This window comes from Vicia villosa, linkage group LG1, assembly GCF_029867415.1.
Source record: "Vicia villosa cultivar HV-30 ecotype Madison, WI linkage group LG1, Vvil1.0, whole genome shotgun sequence".
Lineage (NCBI taxonomy): Eukaryota > Viridiplantae > Streptophyta > Magnoliopsida > Fabales > Fabaceae > Vicia > Vicia villosa.
In genome coordinates, this window is record NC_081180.1 from 1,418,649 (window position 1) to 1,434,659 (window position 16,011).

At 36.8% G+C, this 16,011-nt stretch overlaps 1 protein-coding gene across 1 annotated transcript; it reads right to left on the reverse strand.

The window, feature by feature from the left end:
• Positions 1-6,123: 6,123 nt before the first annotated feature.
• On the reverse strand, positions 6,124-6,591 carry LOC131645232 (uncharacterized mitochondrial protein AtMg00810-like). Its single transcript, XM_058915908.1, has one exon. The coding sequence runs from the start codon at positions 6,589-6,591 to the stop codon at positions 6,124-6,126; it is 468 nt and encodes a 155-aa protein (XP_058771891.1).
• Between the last annotated feature and the right edge of the window lie 9,420 nt (positions 6,592-16,011).

Genomic DNA, 16,011 nt, shown 5'->3' on the forward strand with positions numbered 1-16,011 from the left:
CTTCAGAAACAGACATAAGACAAGTCACCTTCTGACTCATAAGATCTTGCAGATCTGTCTTATAAATGTTGTTCTTCCTCTTGCCTGTAAATAGGATTGAGCCATCCTTCTGATTTACAGCCTTGCAAGACTTTTGATTAAAGATTATATCATAACCATTGTCACTCAATTGACTGATAGATAAGAGGTTATGTGTTAATCCTTCTACAAGAAGTACATTAGAAATGGAAGGAGAGTTACCAGACTTTATAGTTCCAGAGCCAATTATCTTGCCCTTCTGATCTCCTCCAAACTTGACTTCTCCTCCAGACTTAAGCACCAGGTCTTGGAACATAGACCTTCTTCCTGTCATGTGTCGTGAGCATCCAGAGTCCAGGTACCACGACATGTTGTGCTTTGTCCTTTTTGCAGCCAAGGATATCTGCAATAGGAATAATCTTATCCTTAGGTACCCACATCTTCTTGGGTCCTTTCTTGTTAGATTTTCTCAAGTTCTGATTGAACTTGGGTTTAACATTGTAAGCAATAGGAGGAACAACATGATAATTTTTAATATGAGTTTCATGATATTTCCTAGGTTGTGTCACATGCTTTTTGGTGTGTGTTATGTGAAAACTTTGAGCATGTGAAGTGTGCCTAATATCATGGGAGTGGCCATACTTGAACTGATCATACAATGGCTTGTATGTGAATTTCATTTCATCAACAGGTTCAAGTTTGTATGGGGTTTCACCCTCAAAACCAATGCCGACTCTTTTGTTTCCAGACACAGCATATATCATAGAAGCTAGCTGACTTCTGCCAATACTTCTAGATAAGAACTTCCTGAAACTTAAATCATATTCTTTCAGAATATGGTTTAGACTAGGAGTGGATTTTTCTGAATCAGAAGGAGATCCAACATTATTGGATAATTTTAAAAGTTTTTCTTTTAATTCAGAATTCTCCAACTCAAGCTTCTTTGTTTCAAATTCAAATAGCTTTTTCAGCTTTTTGTATTTGAGACTAATCTGAGACTTGAATTCCAGAAGTCCAGTTAGACCGGAAACTAACTCATCTCTAGTAAGTTCAGAAAATACCTCTTCAGAATCTGATTCTGATGTAGATTCTGATCCGTCATCTTCTGTCGCCATCAGCGCACAGTTAGCCTGCTCATCTTCAGAGTCTGAATCATCTTCTGACTCATCCCAGGTTGCCATAAGACCTTTCTTCTTATGAAACTTCTTCTTGGGATCATCTTCTGACTCATTGCATTCATAGCACATGACCTTCTTCTTGTCAAATCTTCTGTCATCAGAAGATTCTCCACGTTCAAATTTCTTTGAACTTCTGACGCCTCTGAACTTCCTTTGCTTGTTCTTCCAGAGTTGATTTAGCCTTCTGGAGATCAAGGACAGTTCATCTTCTTCTTCAGATTCTGATTCTTCAGGATCTTCTTCTCTAGCCTGAAAAGCGTTAGTGCATTTCTTGATATTGGATTTTAATGCAATAGACTTACCTTTCTTTTGAGGCTCATTTGCGTCTAGCTCTATTTCATGACTCCTCAAGGCACTTATAAGCTCTTCCAGAGAAACTTCATTCAGATTCTTTGCAATCTTGAATGCAGTCACCATAGGACCCCATCTTCTGGGTAAGCTTCTGATGATCTTCTTTACGTGATCAGCCTTGGTGTATCCCTTGTCAAGAACTCTCAATCCAGCAGTAAGAGTTTGAAATCTTGAAAACATCTTTTCAATGTCTTCATCATCCTCCATCTTGAAGGCTTCATACTTCTGGATTAAAGCGAGAGCTTTAGTTTCCTTGACTTGAGCATTTCCTTCATGAGTCATTTTCAAAGACTCATATATGTCATAGGCCGTTTCCCTGTTAGATATCTTCTCATACTCAGCATGAGAGATAGCATTCAGCAAAACAGTTCTGCATTTATGATGATTCCTGAAAAGCTTCTTCTGATCATCGTTCATTTCTTGCCTTGTCAGCTTTACGCCACTGGCATTTACTGGATGTTTGTAACCATCCATCAGAAGATCCCATAGATCACCATCTAGACCAAGAAAGTAACTTTCCAGTTTATCTTTCCAGTATTCAAAGTTTTCACCATCAAATACCGGCGGTCTAGTATAACCATTGTTACCGTTGTGTTGCTCAGCAGAGCCAGATGTAGATGTAGACTTTGCAGTTTCATCAGCCATCTTTTACTGAAGCGTTTTTCTCTTCCTGAATCTTTTCTAAACACGGTTAAGTGCTTGCACCTTAGAACCGGCGCTCTGATGCCAATTGAAGGATAGAAAAACACTTAGAAAGGGGGGGTTTGAATAAGTGTAGCTTTAAAAACTTGACAGATAAAAATAAATTGCACAGTTATTTTTATCCTGGTTCGTTGTTAACTAAACTACTCCAGTCCACCCCCGCAGAGATGATTTACCTCAACTGAGGATTTAATCCACTAATCGCACGGATTACAATGGTTCTCCACTTAGTCAGCAACTAAGTCTTCCAGAGTCTTCTGATCACACACTGATCACTCCAGGAACAACTGCTTAGATACCCTCTAAGACTTTCTAGAGTATTCTGATCCACACGATCACTCTAGTTACAACCTGCTTAGATAACCTCTAAGACTTCCTAGAGTATTCTGATCCACACGATCACTCTAGTTCCTTACAACTTAATGTAATCAATTCTAAGAGTATTACAATTGCTTCTTAAAAGCTATAATCACAAACTGTGATATTTCTCTTAACGTTTAAGCTTAATCTCACTAATATATTACAACAGCAATGTAGTGAGCTTTGATGAAGATGAAGATTCTGAGCTTTGAATAGAACAGAGTTTCAGCAAGTTAATATGAGTTGTTTTGTGCAGAATCGTTAACCTTGCTTCTCATCAGAACTTCATATTTATAGGCGTTGGAGAAGATGACCGTTGAGTGCATTTAATGCTTTGCGTGTTCCGTACAGCATCGCATTTAATGTTATACGCTTTTGTCAACTACCTCGAGCCTTGTTCACGCTGTGTCTACTGACGTTGCCTTTAGTAGCTTTTAACGTTCCTTTTGTCAGTCAGCGTAGCTTGCCACTTGTACTTCCTTCTGGTCTGATGTTTGTGAATACAACGTTTGAATATCATCAGAGTCAAACAGCTTGGTGCAAAGCATCTTCTGATCTTCTGACCTTGAAGTGCTTCTGAGCGTGATACCATCAGAACTTCAGTGCTTCTGATCTCATGTTCTTCTGATGCTTCCATAGACCCATGTTCTGATTCTGCTTCGACCATCTTCTGATGTCTTGCCAGACCATGTTCTGATGTTGCATGCTGAACCCTTTGAGACAAAGCTTCTGAGCGCTGAATTATGCATACTCTTTATATATTTCCTGAAAAGGAAATTGCATTGGATTAGAGTACCATATTATCTTAAGCAAAATTCATATTATTGTTATCATCAAAACTAAGATAATTGATCAGAACAAATCTTGTTTTAACAAGAATCAAAACAGAATGAGCAAGCTTAATTTTTGGCCCAATAAATTCCAAACGTGAGAATCAAAACAGAATGAGTGAATGAGGGATGTTTGATCTTCCCAATGGTCAAACCACTCTTTATTTCACGTGAAAAATAAAAACAAAGTATCATTGATAAGGGATTGTTGAGATTTCCAATAGTGAAAATAATAATAACAACTTCAGGTGTTTCAAACAATTTTTGTTATATAAATAATTAAGTAAATATAATCAAATAATTAAATAAATGAAATGAAATAAAATAAATAAATAAAGAAGTAATAAAATTTACTATAAATAGAATTGAAAGAAATGGTTAGAATGCATACGGGAGTGACACTTGGCAAACTTGCCAAAGTACTCCTTTTGCTTTATTATATTAAATGATTAAAATAAAATTATAAGAATTATAAATTAAAATTTATCCTAATATAAATTTAACATGATAATATTTTTTACCAAAATTTCATTTAGAATCAATTTTTTTAATAAAATGTTTTTTATCTTTTTTAAATTATGATTCATTAAATGAGTTTATATAAATTAATGCTATAATTAGTATGGTTATTAAATTATAATTTTTGATTTATAAGGATTGATAATTTACATAAGAGTTAAAAGGTAGTGGCCTTAAGAGTATCGAACAGCTTACACTATGCTCCAATTCTTACACCTGTACCGCTGGACTACATCTATCCATTTATATAGAAAATTTGCTAACAATTGTACATTTTAACATTATAATATTATAATCTCTTATCTATACATTTTGAGGCTCTCATTTTCTTGAGCTCTGCGTAGTAGACTTGTTTGCCCAGGCTAGGGTCGGTCCTGGATACTTATAATTAAGGTCTTCTATTTCTTATAACAATTGTTGATTTAATATAGTGACATAAATGTTTAGAAGTGGAATTTAATAGATTATTTCCTTTAGAAAATTTAAAAATCAAAGTTTAATGCGGATGTAAAATTGTTAAAAAGAAGAAGAAAAAAAACTCTAACATGCATTGTGTTTCTTCATTTGTATTATATTTTGTTATGCTACTCAATGCTCTTCATTACTAATAGATATTTTTCATCTCAGCATTATTATTTTTATTATTGAACTCTAGATACAAAAATAAAACATAGGCAATTTCTTTTTACATCCATGTACCTTCTTATTAATCTGTCGTGAAAATCTAAAATACTCTTATATTTCGGATATGCATATCCGAAGACACCTATTAGCATGATTTCGGATATGTATCTCTGAAGTCATTTTTTTTTAAAAGTGTCTTCGGAGATGCATATCTGAAAATTATTGTGTTTTTTCACAAAACCCAAACTGACACCGCCTTATGTTCATTCTCTTCAAAACATCAAAACAAAAAAATTTTCATCTTCCAACTCATTTCTGCCAAATTGTATTCAAAGCATTGTTACTCTACAAATCCTTCTAAGCATTGATAAAACGTTCAAACCTCCATTCAACATCTACTCAAAACTTCAAGAAATTATAAGTTTCCACAACGTTACACTCTAGTTTGGAAATGTTATTAGGATTGTTAGATATTATAAAAATATTGTAGGTTGAAGTTATTATAGGTCAATGATAGTGTTTAAATGGTAAACATTGGATTTTGAATGAGTTAGGGTAAGAAATGGTAGTCTACAAAAATGGTTGTTTGCATGTAATTTCGGTAGTGCATTTCCGAAATCACCTCATACCAGTTTCGGATATGCACTTCCGAAATTTGGTCTGACTTGATTTTTTTTTATTTTCAATTTTGTTTTCTTCATACTCTTACGAAATTTTGTTTTCAGGAAAATGATAGATAATCAGGTATTGACCGCACGACTTAGACGGCGGAGGCAGACACAGACAGCATCGGCTCGGCGCGAGAGAGCCGCGCAGCAAGGAGTGACCACGGGACGGGGACAGGGTCGAGTCCGAGTGCAAGTCCAAATGGATGAGCCGACAGAAGGATCATCATCTGCACCGAGGAGTCGGTTGTCTCGGTGTCTTCCTCTCGTGAGGTTAGTCTGGAGGAGGAGGAGGAGGTTGTCAGAGAGGAGGAGGTACCTGAGGTTCACCCTGAGCACAACGAGGGTATTTCTCAGGATGTAGAGGAGGGCGACTTCCCGGGAGGGCCTTTTGACACATCCCTCTTGATTTATTACCATGACCATGCTGCTCGACGTATTTGGGACGGGGAGGTTTTTTTTTTTGCACTATTTAATTTAAGCCTTTTAATTACAAATAGTTCAAATGAATTTATATTGTTTAACTAACATTGTTGTTTTTTGTTGTCACAGGAACGACCTACCATAAAATCCGTGAACCATTCGCGGAAAATATTTAATCTGTTTAAACCGCAGGCTCAGTGGTTTAATAATGTTGTAGCTGGTTCCGGACTTGGCGGGTTATGCATGACCAAATATAGTATCATAAGCCACGACATGCAGGGGGAATTTGCTGAAAGGTGGCATAAGGAGACCTCGTGTTTCCACTTCCTTGTTGGGGAGTTTACGGTCACCTTACACGACGTGGCCTGTCTGCTCCACCTGCCGATCAGAGGGAGGTTGTTGGACCATTCCTAGATAAAGAGGGTTGAGGCCATAGAGTGGATGGTGGATTACCTAGGTATGGATCCAAATATGGTAGATGACTTGCCGATCAGTGGATGACTTGGATACTTGAGCTTGCTTTTTACTCTTCCAAGAAATCAAAGCAGAACCAAGAAACATGTACCAAACAGAAACATACCTCCTAGTGTCTGGACAACTCGCCCAATCCGCATCACTATAGGCCAATAAATTAAGGGATGATTTGGAAGGGAAAAATGAGCCTCGATTAGAGGTACCTTTCAAGTAACAGATAATATGACGAACAACAGTCAAGTGAATGTGGCGAGGAGTGCGCATGAATTGACTAACTTGTTGTACCGCAAAAGAAATATTTGGATGTGTAATAGTCAAATAGTTGAGACTACCCACCAATTGGTGATACTTCAAAGGATCAGGCAAGATATCACCTTCGTCACGATGGTATTTAACATTTACCTCAAGAGGAGTATCCACTCGGGCAGCAGAGTGAAGGTCAGCCATAAATATTAAATCTTCAGTATATTTGTGTTGATTGACAAAAATCCCTTTGGAGTTAGAGTGAACTTTTATTATTCAATAGTTTATTTTTCAATAAATGAGACAAAACAGTGAAATTTGGATGGCCTAACTTTCTATGTCAATCCTCAAACTTATTTGGTCCACTACTACAAGCAAAAGATAAGGTTTTAGGTATGGAAAATTGGATAGAAATTAATCTGCCCACTTTAGGCCCCTTCGCGATCACTTTCCCCGAAACCTGATCCTGCACAAAATAACCATCACGAGAAAATTTAACATTACAATTATCATTGTAATACGGTGGGAGAACTGACTTTTTTGAAAATGTGCGGATAGCAAGAGTCGCCACTGAGTTTTATTTTATCCAATTTTAGAAAGGCTAAAAGAACAGAAAAAACCTTTAGAAAGACTTTGAGTTCGGGGGTAGATTATACAAAGGGAGGGTGTAAGCACCCTTTGTATCCATGGTTATCCATGGGATCTTATTTGCTTAGCTCACTTTGTTTTCAAAATGTTTGAAGTGTAGTGTGTGAATAGAAAAAGACTTTGTTAAGGACTTTAGCTTGTAAATAAGCGTAGCCTTGTTTTGAAAGTATTTTGTAAAAGAGAGTGTGAAAAAAGATTTGAATTTGAATTTGAAAAGAGTAAGCAACCAGGAGCACCTACCCTAAGTTAAAGATTTTGTTCTTTCAGCTTTTTCAGTTTCAAGGGGCTTATCCATACCATAAAGAAGGTAGGAAGCCCTTTCATTGGATGTAAAGGGTCATCTAGGAACATCGTTCGCCATAAAACTGTCTCTACCATATAGAGGCAGGTAGTCTTTAGGGAAGGATATAATAGTCATTAATCTTTTTTAGGCAACAGGCGAGGATACCTTAGCAATTGGACAATCATCATTTACCGAAGGCAACATCGAGGGACAAAGTTGACGATGATAATGAACTGAGGGCAACATTTGTTTTGCTTAGGTATCCTCGGAATCGAGGGACTTGACTATTTCAGAATCACAATTAAAAGGCAACAGACAACAAGAGAGGTTATCCTAAAGGTGTGTGTGTGGCACAATCAAGTGATTCAGTTCAGATATTTTATCTTGTAATTAGGCAAACTAAATTTATTAGCAGGCTTGTCACTCCCTATTATTACTAACCACACAGTTATATAAGGCAGAATTAAAAGTTCATACGCTATTACAATAAACAACTGTAGGGCAGAAAAAATAAAGGCAGGAATTAAAAGGGCAGAAAATAAAACATACAACTATTACAAGAAAACTTATTGCGGCCTATACATAATTTCTAGAGTTGAAATGACGGAAGATAAATAAATTATAATAAAAGGCAAATAATTTAAATAAATAAATAATAAAATCGAAATTTAAATAAAATAGACAATTAAAATTAAAGGTAAAAAATTAAATAAAGGCAGAAATTTAAATAAAGGGAAAAATTAAATAAATAAACAAGTTTTACCCACAAGGCTGGGAATTAGCACAAACATACGACAATCATAGAATATGAAGTGAGAAGAGAATTCGTGAATAATAATAACAAATATAGTTAAGGATAAATCAGGGTTTAAAAACCTAAGTAAAAAACCTAAAATTAATTATTGGTTAACTAATTAATCTAATTAATTAAAATTGGTTGAGAAAAAACTAATTAATCTAATTAATTAAAATTAGTTAAAAAAACTAATTAATCTAATTAATTAAAATTAATTATAAAAATTAACCTAAAGACTAAAATTATTAGTTAATGGTTATTAAAGAAAAAATAATTAATGGTTAAATAAAACAAAACAAAAAATAGAAAAGAAAGAAAAATAATAAAAAGGAAGGAAAAAGGAGAAACCTAGGCGCTGAGATCCAGTGTGGTTGAGTCTTGAGGGTACATGGTGGGCATGCGTATTCTAGGCGTCAGATCTGGCTTCGTGCGAATCCATTGGAAGAAGCATGAAGGTGCATGGTGTATCACGTGGGTGAGGTGCACTGAATCAAGAACATATACATAAGAAAGAAATTGTCAAAATATATGTCCTGGATGGGTATCGAACCCCTGCATTATACGTTGCACATATTCAATCCTTGCCAATCAAGCTAGAATTGTTAGTCATAAGTACATTGATGTTCAATAAATAAATATTAAAGTTAGTACTGAATGGAAAATTCAAACAGCTGGGCCCACGTTGTCAGGACCAACCAATCACACGCAGCTAGGAAACTTTTGACTCGTTGACTGGCAAATCAGAGCGCTACACGCATGGAGAGAGGGAGAGTGAAAATTGACCAACGAATGGGATAGCTGCATCGTGCCACGCGTGATGGTCGAACGTCCCTGGTACTGTTCACCATCTTCTTCATGATACCTGCGGATTCAACCACGCATTTAGCTTCACATTTACCTGCGGATTTTCCTTCCCATTCTGCAAAAACTCAAAACTTAACAAAAGACGTTAGACGAATAACCAAAAGGCCCAGATCTATGTAAAAATGGTCCTTGAGTTCAAATATGGGGTTCGTTTGTCCTAAAACGCGATGGAGTGGTGAATACGATGAAGAACTTCAGCATGCCCTAGCCATGGCATCTTCCTATATGCGCGTGGAAGCTTCAAGGTAAGGGATCTATCCTGCCCTAAAAGACCCGAGAAACTCAAGCATACCATTAGTTCGCATTTAAACATGTTAATAAGCAAAATATGAGAGTGGGAAATATGCACGAAGTTGTTAATGATGGTATGCAATTTCCATACGTGTCCAAGGCTTACCAACTACCTGAGATTACCTTTTGACCTCCAAAAAACTGAATAGAATGCTGGTTCCCTCTTAAATTGACCTGGAATGAAGAGTGCAAGCTTGCCTTACTTTCTTGAATTTTTGCACTTTTAGAACCCTGGCTTCTTCACCCAATTTTTTTCTAACTTTCGTCCTCCTTTGAGTGAGTAATTTGAGGTATTTATAAAGCTCATAATTAGGGCAAAAGTTAGCTTGAAAAATAAGTTGATTGGTGAGAGAAAGATTAGAAAAAATTTGATTGAAAATTGAATAAAAAGTGTCTATTTTGGCATTCAATCAAGTCATAACTCTCTCAATTTTTATGTTATGGACATGTTCTAGGATTTTTTGGAAAGCTCAAGATATCCTCTACAAGCCACTTTGGAAACGTTTTTTCATTAGGAGATTTTATCTTGATGATATGGCTTCTGACAAAAAACAGCTTTTTGCGAGCTTCTAGAAGGATCTGTAATGTTTTGGCTTATATCTCTTATGCGGAAGCATTTCTTGACCTTGGGCCCAACATCAAAGTTGTAGAGAATTGAATTTCCTTGGGAATTAGATTTGGTTGGGGAATTTATGATAAAGTATGAAAGAGATATGACTAGTCAAAGTTGGGTTAACTTTTAGTCCAAAACCCTAATTTTAGAAACTTGGACATTTAGTGATTTTGAAGCTTTACTTGATGAATCATGATCAATCCTTGATCAAATGATGAATATAACTTCAAAACATTGATGTTTTCCAAAAATCAGGAGTTTTGACTGTGAGTTGACCATAGTTGACTTTTAGGTCAAACTAGTCGACTGTTGATTATCTGAGCAATTGACTGAGCAATCTTGGGAATTGAAGCTTGAATTTTGTCATAGAAATAGTTTGAAACCTTTGAGTCTTGCACCTATGCATGAGCTTTACAGATGAAATGAGATGGGCAAATTTTGGGGTATGACAATCACCAACCAATTGCCCAACCAAAATTAAATTCGAAACAAGTCCAGGAGAAACAAACACATCTCGGAATGAGGAATTGATGTCTCCAACAACAGAAATAGATAGAGTATTTCCATCGGCAATTTTAATGTTTTGGGTGCCATTGTAAGTGTGAACATTATGCAAATTTTGCAATGAACCAGTCATATGATTAGAAGCTCCAGAATCAATAAACCAAGGTTGAGCAATAACATTTGCGGAATGAGCGACAATATTAGACTTACCTTGAATGCCCAAGGCAGAAAGAGCAGACAATACCATTTGTTGGACATCTTGTGCAGTCAAAACAGTAGCTGCTGAAGCTGTAGGAGCGGAAGATTGAGCCACTGAAGGAGTAGCAGCATGAAATGCTTGTACTGATTTCTTCTCGGGTCTAGTCGGGCACTATTTGATGATGTGACCCTGTTGCTTACAATAGTTACATAATTTCTTATTGCAATTACGCGCGATATAACCAAACTGTTTGCAGGAAAAACATTGGACTTGTCCCATATGGCGACCTTTCCCTCTAATCTGGGCAGAATAGGCAACAGAAACAACATTAGCAATGAAGTTGTTGAAGGTTCGAAAAACACAATAAGGGGGGTTGGATTGGGTTTTTGATAAAATAAAAACGTATGACACCTTTGGTTATCTTGGTTCGTTTGAACTCAAACTACTCCAGTCCACCCGCCAAGGTAATTTTGGCTCTCTCTTACGAGGACTTTATCCACTAAATCAAAATTGATTACAACAACGTTCACAATGATAACCGTCAAAGTCTTCTTGAGATAAACCACAACCCGGTTTCTCAAGGAACAATAACAACAAAACTTAATCTTATGTGTTTACAAAAGTGCTTCTAATAAGCTGTATCACAACTGTGATGTATACACAATGTTTAAGAACGATGCACAAAAATAAAAGAATGAATAATAATTTGAGAGTTTTTCGTTATAGTTTGTGCGTGAGAATTCTCGTCTTTAACTTCAGTAGTGTCTTCAATATATAGTGAAGCTTTTTGAACCATTTGAGAGACACATTTTTCACTTTTGGAATGTTGAAATAATATGATTTAAGATCTTTCTAAAGATAGAGATTTTGTCTATAGAATTGATGATTCAGCCGTTAAGAGAAGATCTTAAATTTAATGCTTCGTAATAGAAATGAGTATCAGAGCATTATGTCAGCATTGGTGCAAGAAGCGTTTCCATATCAGAGCTTTATCAGAACTTCTGCTTCTGAGAAATCACAGTCAAAACCGGAGCAATCGACAGCCTTACTACTATGATCTTGGAGAGCTTGTTGTTGTGGCTTTCAGAACATGATCTTCTTAGAACGGAGATCAAGTGGAAAATACTTCTTGTTCTTGTGGACTTCCTTCAAAGTCATCAGAACTTCGTGTTCTCATAAACTTCCTTCAGAGATTAAATCTTCTTATTCTTGTAAACCTCTCTCTCGATGAAGCTTTCTGATACTGAGAGACTAATGTTCAGACTATCTTCTTCTTATAAGCTTCCCTCAATGCAGCCTTCTGCTTATGAAAATTCATTGTTTTATGCTTCAGAACTTCTGAAACATAAATAACTGATTAGGGAGCATATATGTTCTTATGAAAGTTATGTGTTTGTTATCATCAAAACTATTTCAAAGATGTAGAACCAAACTTTGTTCTAACAGTTGTCATGTGACATGGCCCATTGAGTCAATGGACGTTGCTCCTCGCAAAGAAGCTCGCCAAGACACACGTCTAGAGTAGGAAGTGGACTTCGATTCAGCAAAGATGCACGCACTGCTTCAAATTCAGGTTGAAGTTTCATAAGAAATTGATCTCGCTTGCTAACCTCGTAAATTTTTTGAACACCAGCGAGCGAGTCAGCAGAAACATCGACATGTAAAATAGTTGAATGTTCAACCCACAGATTAAGCAATCCAGAATAATAGTCTTGAATCGAAATATTTCCTTTAGGGTAATTTGCAATGTCGAGCTCCATCTGAAACCTTTTAGCGGCATTATCTTGATTGTCAACGTGCTTCAAATAGTCCCACATTTCCTTAGCAGTAGAAAAGGAACGCATGTTGTTAATCATTTGAGGATCAATCGAAGCTAGAATCCAGGTTATGATCTGAGCATCCTTTGTTTTCCATACTGCCAGAGCAGCATCGACACTGGGTGTAGAGGAGGTGCCATCTATATGGCCCCACAAGCCTTTACCTTTCACAAACATCTTGAATTGGAACTCCCACGCTGCATAATTTCTTCCGTTAAAACGAACACAAAAAATCTCCTTTTCTTTTTCTGTCAACATGATGAATATCACAACAACCCACGAAAAACAGATAACCGAGTAATAACAAGACCGAGATGGCAAAACAAGGGCGAACAAAAATGGACAAGGCAAGAGAAAAAAAACATGAACCCAAACAAGGATTGAAACAGACCGTGAGCCAAGAGTATGAAAAACCGAGATTGTTACCAACAGAAGACTCGTGATACCATGTCAATAATTCTGACTTATTGCCTTTTCTTTCATCGGATTCACTTGTATATATAATACACTCATTATTACAGCTATTAATAACTTATATAACCTAATTCATAATTTATACATGTTAAATAGGCATTACAAATAGATACAATTATTATTATTATTATTAGGCTAATTCTAGACATCACATTAATGAAAATAATATCATTGACTAACACTTAACTAATTCTATATATAATTCTAATACCATACCACGTTCCCGTCCGGCACCACTCCGACGTCAAGTGAAGAAGAAACCTGCTTATATGAAATGAAATAATTACTTAATTAAATAACTTAATTAATTAAGTGATTGATTTGTACTTACGCTGCTTCTTCGACTAATAGAATGTGATGGATAGTTAAACGAGGATAGCTTCGATCTGCAAAAATCGATGTCGAAGCAAGCTTCTGAGTTATGATTCATCATCAGTGCCGGAGTAGGTTTGATTTGAACTGGAACTGTGCTGTCGTTTATATCATTGTGCTGTCGTTTAGTAATAGTATACTTTACCGTTAATATAGAATTGTTAGAATATATTTGTGAGGATCATATGGATTAAGGACAATTGTTTTGGAGTTCTCCATCAATTATATCATATAGGGTGTGTTTGTTTCATGGCTTAATATTATATTCCTTGGAATACTATTCCAAGGATTATTATTCCAGGGAATATTGTTCCAATCTATGTGTTTGGTAGAAATTTAGATTTCTAGACATAATAATAAAATTTGTTTAATTTTAAATTATAAAAAATTAAAAATAATAATAATCATGTGTGATAGTTGGAAGTTAGAGTTGGTTGGTTTAAGTTATTCCCATGGGAATATTTTATTCCCACCCTTTATGCCTTGGAATAAGAATTGAAAAACTATGTGTAAATAATATTCCTTGGAATAAAAAATTCCTTGGAATAACTTTTTAAAACTTGAATCAAACATGGGAATATTGCATTCCATTACTCATATTCCCAGGAATAATTTTGGTAACCTTGAAACAAACACACCCATAGTGTTTTCTAATATAAAAATTAGTCCATTCATGGATTTCAGCATATTTTATCTTAAATAGATTCGTCATTGGAAAAGTTGGGAGGATCATGCTAGGAAGTGGTAATTTGAACCTTAAATTCCAAATGATGAATATATAAGAAAAATGAACAAGTTAACTGTTTAGATTTTCTAAAGTTCTAGCTTTTTTTATCAACTGCAGGCTACAGGTGAAAAACTTAGATTAGAGATAGACGAGTTCTACAAGAAATATGCTCAAAGGTATGGAGAAAAGCGGTCGTTGTTGGTTGGCTTGTAAGTCCTAGAATTTTCTAAATGGTTTTCTTTGGAACCTTATTTATTCTTATTCCGACGTTAATTTTTGTATTGTAACCATTTTTCCTGGAACACTATCCAAATGATCCCAATTTTAATTTGGAAATTTCTTTGGCTACTTCCCAACCTTCTAGTCCACCTCTAGTGAAAAACTCAAACTACCCCTGACTTCGGAAATGCATTTCCGAAATGCAAGAAAAAGGTGTTTTCGGAGATGCATCTCCGAAAGCGCCTTTTTTTAAAAAAACTTGTCTTATTTCGGAAGTTCATTTCCGAAAACAGCATTTCGGAAGTTCATTTCCGAAATACTGCGCGTTTTGCAGATTAAGCAAAACAGCCCCCTCCCCCAATTCATTTACCCTAATCTTCTTCCAAACTCAACCCCAAAGAGATTTTTCTGCAAACCACTTCCAAGCTACATCAAAGGCTCCATCTACTTGCTCTACTACATTCAAAAGTCCTCCAATCTATTCAATCAGTAAGCATTTTGATTTTAAGATCTATGATTAAAATTTATATTAGGGTGTTTACAAATAGCAAAAAATGTATTAGGTTAGGTTTGTACTGATATTTAGGATGTTTAGAATGTGTAGACATAGGTTTGATTTAGGATTTTGGGGTCTGCCATTGGAGGTTGCAGAGAACTTCTGCGCAGGGGTGTTTCGGAAGTTCGTTTCCGAAAACACCTCCATTCTCAGTTTCGGAAATGAACTTCCGAATTGTATCAGAAGTGCAATTTTTTTTAGTTTTTTCTGTTGTCTCGCATATTAATCGATTTCAATTGTTTACAGGAACATGTCAGGCAACCAACCAGCACGCATCAGACAGGGTAGAGAGACCTAGACTGCGTCAGCTAGACGCGAGCGGGCGGCGACGCAGCTGACGTCGACACAGGGACGGGGGCAGGGCCGGGGACGACGTGTGCGAGTTCCCGTGGAGATGGGCGAGGGTACCTCTACATCTGGATCTAGGAGTAGGCTGGCTCGGGTATCTTCTTCCCGCCAGCGAGAGGAGGAGGAGGTGGCAGTGCCATACCACGAGGCGGAGGGGGTACCGGATGTTGACCCTCCACCCGGGGAGGAGGATGAGCAGGAGGACAGCTACCCGTGAGGGCCCATTGACACTTCCGTGCTGATATCCTACCGCGACCATGTCGCTCGGCAGATCTGGGAGGGAGAGGTATTTTTTATAATTTGCCCGACTACATTATTTAACCGTTTATAATTTAGACGTTTATTCAATATTTTATTAACCGTCTATTTAACATACTTTTTATTTGTTTTTTTTGTAACAGGAGAGAGAGTCGTTGAAAATGGTGAACTATGCCCGAAAGATTTTCAGTCTGTTTAAACCGACTACCGAGTGGTTTAACGACGCTGTGAGAGGTTCAGGGCTCAGTGGGCTCTGCATGACGGGGTACACCACCATCAGCCACGGCATGCAGGGGGATTTTGGCTGCGCTCTCCGGTGCTGGTACATGCATGTGGTAGGCGCTGCGATCTTTGTGGACAAGAGTGTGAGGTACGTCGACGTGACCTACCTCCGCTACTTCATGGACTTGACCACCGTTCACCAGTGGAACTGTGGGGCAGCTACTCTGGCATACCTATACCAGAAGCTGAATGAGGCCTCCAACTGGAGGACGAGGCAGTTGACCGGATCCTGCACACTACTCACGGTACGTTTCATTTTAATTGTTTCGTATTTACTTATGTTTCGTATTTATTTATGTTTCAGAGTTGGATCATCTCCTACTTCTCCCGCATCCACGGCTTCCACATCGATCCTGCGTACGTCGACGCCATG